The 8,717-nt window shown below is 26.8% G+C and overlaps 1 protein-coding gene across 1 annotated transcript; it reads right to left on the reverse strand.

Moving 5' to 3' along the window:
* Positions 1-957: 957 nt before the first annotated feature.
* On the reverse strand, positions 958-5,552 carry LOC129611540 (odorant receptor 30a-like). Its single transcript, XM_055524730.1, has 7 exons — positions 5,259-5,552; positions 5,099-5,197; positions 4,720-4,982; positions 2,411-2,510; positions 2,029-2,130; positions 1,838-1,945; positions 958-1,056 (listed from the first exon to the last, which is right to left on the reverse strand). The coding sequence occupies exons 1-7, from the start codon at positions 5,550-5,552 to the stop codon at positions 958-960; spliced, it is 1,065 nt and encodes a 354-aa protein (XP_055380705.1).
* Positions 5,553-8,717: the final 3,165 nt, after the last annotated feature.

Here is an 8,717-nt window from a genome sequence, read left to right on the forward strand (position 1 = left end):
TAAACAAATTAATAATCTTAAATGGTCACTTAATTAGTTAAAACTTTATGACGCAATGAAACTGGGGTATGACTATCTAAGATGTCATGCATTAGCTCTATGCTCCTCCTAGGAGTAGATTTGTAGATTTTAAGGAAACCGAGTGGGACAGGAGTAACCCCCCAAGCCACCGCAGGCATTCTTGACTTATTGTAGCCTCCCCACGCTGCCGCCTATAATATCCCCGTCCCAACCACAAAGCCGGAGATATCCCTAAGGGAATTTGACAACAGTTCCCGAACACTTAGGGGCTCCTCCTAGGAGTGAAGAAGGAAAAAAAAACTAGTACTTTGTGTACACATGTATTATTTAAATTGGTTAAGTTTACACATTTATATTGAATTATTTAAATCGGTTAAATACACACATTTATATTACAAATTAATATATTTTGATATATTTTTAATTTTGTGTAATTAACACACTTTTCGTTTTATTGTATGTAAGAAGAGGGTTATAAAGTAGTAATTTTAGGAAAGTTTATCATTGACCTAACATTCTGTTTTTGTTATTTTAGAGTTAACCAAGAAACCTACAGATTTGTTGTAATATAATAATTACCGAGCCCGAACTGCTGCAAAATAACTTTTTTTTTAGAGCTTATTATTCTTAACGATAATATGCCGTTGAAACCCTTGACAATGAATAGCTTATATATTTTTTACTCGTTCTAGTTGTTTTAAAATTTTTCCAATGAATGCAAAAAAGTTCGAAACTATTTAATAGAACTGTCGTGAGCTCAGAATTAATACCTTTTAAAATACATAATAGAAAATTTATAGTGTTAATTGACATAAAAACGCTGTTTTTATTTTTTATTCCAGGTGCTTAACAAGTTCTAGTCTTTTTTAGTGCTTTTGTTGCCAGCGCTATTTTAAGTTTTTATTGTAATTATAGCCTTTTTCTTCACTCTTTATTTTAGTAAAAACGCCTAAGTAATGTAAAAGCTGAATATGTGGTATTCATTAACGATTGAAACTGTGTCAAGTTAAGATCAAAAACGTTTCCAATTTTCATCTGAAAAAACATTAAAAATACAATTTTAAAAGTGAATTTTTAAAAGGTCATGTGAAAAATTCAAATTCTTAAGAAATCTACAGTTGATCTAATGATACTTTAAGCTACTATAGATAAAATATTTAAAAATATTTATTGGCTGGATATGTAATTTGTTCGAGTCACCAATTTAAATGTTTCTCGTTTTTAAAATTTTAATTAAAATTTTAAAACAAAGAAATCTTCTAAAATTCGAGAAAACTTTTGTTACTATAGTAATGTTTTTATCAAGATCAATTTGTATACAAAATATCTAAATTAAGAAATTCAAAGAAAGTTAGCGCGTTCGAAATTAGGATTTAATAATGATTAATTCATAAAAAGTTTAAATGGGATGTGTACCATTAAAAAGAAATCATGTTTTCTAGAGTTGCATACATGAAGAATATCTTTCTACGTTATATACGAGTAATAAAAATCTATTAACTTTATATATTGAACCTTGTTTTTGAGAATATAAATACATTTACATAAAAGCATGACTTAGGGTAAAGGAAATTGTATTACGAGTATATACTCTTCATTTTTATATCTTAATGAGAGAAATTAAAGAATTTGCAAATAATTGAATGCTTATTTATGACATAAAGTATAATATTAACGTAAAATTGATCAATAAAGAAATAAAGTATACTAATAAAGCTGTATGAGTACGATACCTTTTACAAACGAATAAAAAATGATGATAAATTTATTTAATTATATTAATGTTTGTGTATAATTTTTAAATAATTATTCTTACAGCTAGTGGTTTATGCGATCTCAAAATTAGTAAAAGTATTGATTTTTTGAAAGCTGACGAATAATGTATCCAATCGGTAGAGTAAGCCGCATAGGCAATTTTTAAGCTCTGCAAATCAAAAGTTGATAAAAACTTTTTACAAATTAAATTTTAAAATATTTTAAATTTAAAAATTTAAAATACATATTTACCTCCTCATACAGTTCGTTAGCAAACCATGAAAATGAAGCTATTTGCCCAAATATCATTAAAATGTAGGTAGAAACAATTAATGTTTGTGGTACATCGTTAACCTAAAACAAATTATTATTATGTAAATATATTTTGCTAAGGAAAGTGTAGTATTGTTGTTTTGGTTTCTTCTCAATTAAATATACATATTGTACAATTTAAATTAGTATATGTATTCAATTTATTATTTTAATTATTCAATTATATATTTTCTTTATATAAATAAATTTTAATTAAGTAAGCAAACCCAATTTCTATAAGAAAAGAAAATTTCACTTTTATTTACATTTTGAAAGAAAAATTTCTATATAGAATGTGAAGAAAAAAAGAATTAATAATTACGATTAAGAACATAAATAACAAGGCACACAGAATGGCTCCAAAAATGATGAACTCAATTAAAAATAAGTACGATATTAGTTTATTAAAGTGCTGAATATAACTGAAACGAAAAAAAAATAAAATTGTAATATTTTAAAAGAAGAATATTAAGTTCCTGCACTTTATGAAAGAGAAATAATGTGGGTAATCAATGTTAAGTGCTAATTAATGCCATAGCAATTAATTTATGTATTTGTTATTAAATTATGTATTTGTAATTAATGTTGTTCATTAGAGTAATTTTTTTTTCCGTTTTCACTCCTAGGAGGAACATATTGCTAGTGCATGATATAATGCCCTATTTTCATAGCGTCATAGAGTTAACTAGGTAGGTGACTAGCCAGCCGTAGTTTCATTTGTATTAAATATTTAAGTATATTAATATTTACTGTTTATTTTTCTTAGTTTTTAATATCGAATATTATGAATATTTGAAAATTACTTGTATAATATTTATTAGTATTGTATATTAAGTTATAATATTAAACATAATTTTTATAATGACCTGGCCGGGGTTTGAAGCCAAGACCCTTCGGTTAAATGCCCGTAACCACTGCACCAATGGTCAGGTTCATTAGAGTAAATAATAGTTTAGAATTTTGCGTTGCTAGCACAAGGTTTAACTGTTTACTTTTTTTTGCCAAATTTTAAAAAGACAACAAGTTGAAATTTGAGAAATAACGTTCAAACAAATCAATTTTTTTAAACAATTTTTTTCTGAAAATAAAAAATTTATATATTTTTTTGCAGATGCGGAGTATTCATACATACATATATACACATTTTTTGCATAACCACTTAAACATATATTTCTTAGGTAAACGGTTAAGATAAAGAAGGTAATTATAGATAAATATGTATGTGGTCAAAAATTTAGAAAAAACGATGCAGTTGAACGAAGATGAAAATCTATGCCATTACGATCGCGTGGAGGTGGAGAAGAGGATAATAAAGTTTCACTGAACGACAAAATATTTGGTGTTCTAGCAAGACCTTCCGAAGTTACTTGCATTTCCGAAGACTTGTATTTCATTAATTTCAACTAAACCAAAAATTATTAATAAAAAAAAGTATGGAAAAAGTTAAGGTTGTTTATCTATACTTATTGCCCGCATAGGTGTCGCCTTCTTGAATATACTAAGAAAGTGAAAATGATGTTCATAATTTTTTTAAAGCTTCTTTTATGTTCCTAAAATATAAACAAACACGTAAGATTATCATACGTGCAATGAGCCTAACGATATGAGGACCATTGCTTAAAATTTCTTCTCTTCCGAATGAAAATTTTGTTGATAACTTAATAGCTTTTCATTAACACATGATAATGTATTTCTTTTTAATATACTTAGCTTAATCAATTTTGATCCATAGGTTCATAGATGGCTTTAAATACGGTTCACCATATTCATTGTGTGTTTGTGTACTTAATTTTATTTCATTAACTAGAAAGAATTCTGCGTATTTTTTTTTGTTTTTTGTTTATTTTCTTTATATTCCTTCAGAATCATCTTTATATTAAAAGAGAAAAAATAAAAAAAAATTATTTTTGTCATAATTTTGTCTCCCTTGAATTTTCATACAGATTCAAGATATCCCAAGATCCACTGGACTTATAAGTTTACTTGAATATTTATAAGATGCGGCAATTTCATCTTTAATTGACCAAATAAATCATGTGATGGAATAAGAACTGTCGAGATATTTGGCTGCGAGTTGGGAAAGCCATCAAAAATTAATAATAGTTCATTTACGGAAAACGTTTATTTTCCGCTAAGAATAACTTTCATGTACATATGTTAGGAATAATTCTAGACTTAATTAAGAAAGATTATCCTGAGCTTTGCAAGCAGAAATAATAATGTTTTATTAACATAATTTTATTAAACCTAATCATAAAACTTTGCAAAATATTTTACTAAATTCAATTTTTAAAATGCTGAAATATCGAAAATAAAAGGGATTGAAATATTTTGTAAAACAAAATTATGAGATTTTAATCTATTTTATAAATTGCATACATACATATGTGTATTTTCATTTTTAAAAAGTTTTAATTCACTCAGTTGGAGTGCGACATATATGAGGCCTAATTAGGCGCAATGTCTTATGTCTGACTGAATTTCGTTGTTACAAAATAAAAAAATTTTGATATATTTTCCCAAATAAAAAATTTGAAGTGTCTACCTAGATAATAATTTTTTAATTGAATGTTTGCACATTATTTAAATACAACGTAATTTAAACTGCAAAAACATATTAAAATTACTTACTCAATCAATTTTAATTGGTACTGCACACACCAAACCACTTTATCCATTAATTCCTTTTCAGAATTTAGTTCACCATGCAAATTTAACAGTCTATACTGTAAGATTTTGCACATTAATATTCCAAATAAAAGAGAGGAAACGATTAAACTTGAATATGGAATGTAAGTCATACATCCTATAGGAGTAATAAGTGTCATGTAAACATAAATAATTTCATAGTATGGAGTTGCTAATTTGTTAAAATATGGTAAATAAAATGAATACGGTAAGGCTATAAAATAAAAGTTTATTTAAATGTAAAATAATAAATTTTAATATAAGTACATATGTAATTACCTCTCTCATCTAATAAAAATGGATACAAATTAAAACCACATACTACAATACTTCCCATCATTAAGTTAATAATTGAAAGTTTTCTACTAAAACTAGTAGTATCATCCAGAAGTTTTATAATATTTGAATCCGTTGCATTGTTCTTTTAAGTTCAATTGTAATACGTCTGAATAAATTTTACCATGAATTTGCAATAATCTTACTTTAATTTCAAGGTACAATGTCTCCAGCTGTTTAAAAAAGTTCTCATGGGCGAATCTTCTAGCTCCAAGCATAATACCTCTTAAATTCGTGTCAAACCACAGCCCAAAACCGTAAGCATAACGAATTTTTACTTCAATAGCTTCAGATGTCATAAACATATCAAAGAGCTGTGCAATATTTAGTGTAAAACAGAGCATATAACACAGGTATCTACGCCATGTGTTGCCTAAAAGAAATGACCAAAATTTATAAATGCGAATATTAATAGAAATCAAGGGCAAATCTTCAATCATTTTTTGTTTGTTTTTTGATTTGAATTATTATTTGTTATTGCGATCGAACACTCCGAAATGACCTGATGTTATTTATTTACTAAGAACATTTTTATATTTTCATTTTTTTAAATGAAAATATATTCACATTTAAATTAAATTTAATAGCAATCATTAAATACTTATAAAAATTATTGGTTTTAAGTATTAATAATACTTACATCTTTTTTATACTATATTCATATTAACACCAATAAATATTATTATCTATAATTTATAAAACTACTTAATTTTTTATTTTCCCCTCTTTCTTAAGATTATTGGAATTGTTATAAGGAAAATCGGCGTTTATTTATATTAAAATCAAACATCCCACAATTGCGCTGTAATACTTTATTTTTTCACATAAATTTAAAGGTATCTAAGTATTTAAATATGAATGAGCATATTATAATTTGTAAATATTATACATATTAAAGTTATATGTGTACTAATTATTTCGTTTTTAGCACTTTTCCAAAAAATTTTTTGAAAAAAGTGCTTATTAGTTTCACTCTGTCCGTCCGTCCGTCCGTCTGTCCGTGTGTCTGTTTACAAAACTTCTACACCGTTGAAGATAGAAAGCTGAAATTTAATACTTATATAGATCTTCACTAGAAACTTATTTCCGTAGAACAAAATTTTTACCTATCTCTCCCCCTCTAGAAGTTATACCCCCCCAAAACCCTAAAATTGGCCTTTTTTTAACTATTTGTTGCAATGAAACCATAAGCATTTTTGAAATTTTGCAAACGCAGAAAGGCAGTGGTTTGCTTCCCTTTGCGCGGTATACTATAGTTCAACTTAAGAAAAACAAAATGGCCGCTCAAATTTACCGTTATTTAAAGTCCTTTTTTTCCAAATTTTTGATGTCGTTTTTCTTCTAGACCCCAGACTGTAGAAGCTTGAAATTTTAGGAGCTTTTAGATATTAATAAATAGTTTATTTTGTTAGAAGAAAATTTTTTTCCATCTCCACCCCCTCTCAAGTTATCACCTCTTGAAATTCGTAAAATTTGAATTTTTGACACCTTATATTTCCGAAACCGCAAGCTTTTCCAAATTTTTATAAACGCAAAAAGCTAACGGTAAATTCCGTGAAATTAAAAAATATAATTATTTTTCTTAACTCACACAATTAACCCTTAAAATCGAGCATTATGTTAACCCCTTTTTATATTAATTTTTGCTTTATTTCAAAGACTGCATATATGCGTCATCCTAAATATATGCAATCCTAGAAATAGTTTTGTATATGAATGAAAATAATTTTAATAGTGTGATGGCTATACATAGACTGTATTTAAAAGCAGAATTTTCACTTGTTGAGGGGAAAAGTGCTACAATACAAACCATTGGTTTGACCCAACTTCATTCATATAAAAGTTATGATATAGAAAATACATATTACTATATTGGGAAAAGGTGACTTAAATTCATATCAAATTTATCAAAATTGCATAAATTTATAATTTTACATAAATATTTTTAGTGTTGTACTCGTAAGTGTTCTAATTAAAATATTTTTTTAATGTATATGTACAATTCCTACAATAATAAAATTAATTGTTATTACTCGTAAAAATTCATTAAAAATAATAATAATAATTATTTGCTTGTTTATTTCTTCTTCATCCTTTCAATAACATCCAAATTACAAGTTTTAATTCATATTAATTTTCATCACTTGCTGTTTGAACTGCTTTAAATCACAAAATTTAAGCTGAGTATAGCTTACTGTTCGAAGAACGGCTACACTTAAGGAAAAGCTAGTAAAAAAAGCAAGTAAAAATGATATTCATTTAGTGGGGCAAGTATCGAATCACTAAGCGATAGTGATATCCAAGTATCGAATCACTAAGCGATAGTGATAATTTATCATAAAAAGTGTGATATTATTAATGTAAACACAGACCAGAAAAATCATACAAATGATTCGTGTCTATATTAAAGTTTTTGAAATATTTATGATAAATATCAATATTTCTTAGTGAAGAACTACTCAAAATTACATTATCTTAGTGGTATTTATGTTTATAATACTTGTTATTTCTACTACATACTTGTTATTTCAATATTCTTTACTTCAACTGGTTCCTCGTAGTTGCAGAATACTCGTTTCTCAACACTCGCAATGTACTTAGTATTAACTGGCATTGTTTTGTTATATAGTTAACGGGATAATCAGAATGTGACGTATTAGAATTGATTCATGTGTTGTTGTTATTGTATATAGATGCGGTTATTACACTGCGATGTTTATCTATATAATATTATAGAAGCCAAATGCGATGGCGCAACCATCTTGTATTTTCGCTTACATTCTTTGTCTTTGGAAGAATAACATAAAAAAATCTGATGTGGTCAGCACATAACCGACCGCAATGTGTATTGTCTAGTTAAGTGAAAGTGTTACAGAATATTTTAAAAATGTATGTTAAGTACTTCTTTCCAATTTTTAGGACATTAGTAAGCTTATAGTTAACATACCTAGAAAAATGTAAATTTGGTTCTTAGTAGAGTTTCGCTTTGTGCTACCCGAAATCCCTGAAATGCTTGCTAATTGATTTCGGTAACAACCAGAACTCAAATATCAAATTTCAAGAAATTCCATCAATTCGTTCCGTAGATATGGTGATAAATGTAAATTTGGCCCGCAGATCAGATTTCGAGCCCTGATCTTTCCAAAAAATTTATATGTTCATTGTTTTAGCATCATCAGTATTCGGACACATACTTTGTTAACAATCGTATAAATTTCTTACTGTAATAAATAAAATTTTTTATTGTTTTTCTTATTGTTTTTAAATTAACATTAAATATCAAACTAAGTCGAAAGAGGACATCTTCAATTCCAAATGTCGCTGAAGCAGCGATCAATGAATTTGAAATGGCCAAACCCAATAAGAAAATTAAATCTATGGAAAAAGATTCATCATTAAATAATAATTATTACTCCATTCTACAAACACGTTTTAATGACGATGTAAATGATAATAATAAGACGCACATGGAATGTGACGTCACTAAAAATTCTAATACAAGTAATAATGCAGATGCAAATAATATTGACAAAAATAATAATAATGTAATTGTGGGTGAAATAAAAAAAAAACCAAAAATTCCACCTATTACTTTATTGAAATCA

The sequence above is a fragment of the Condylostylus longicornis genome, unplaced genomic scaffold (genome assembly GCF_029603195.1).
Source record: "Condylostylus longicornis isolate FDR11 unplaced genomic scaffold, ASM2960319v2 ptg000051l, whole genome shotgun sequence".
In the NCBI taxonomy this organism is placed as follows: domain Eukaryota; kingdom Metazoa; phylum Arthropoda; class Insecta; order Diptera; family Dolichopodidae; genus Condylostylus; species Condylostylus longicornis.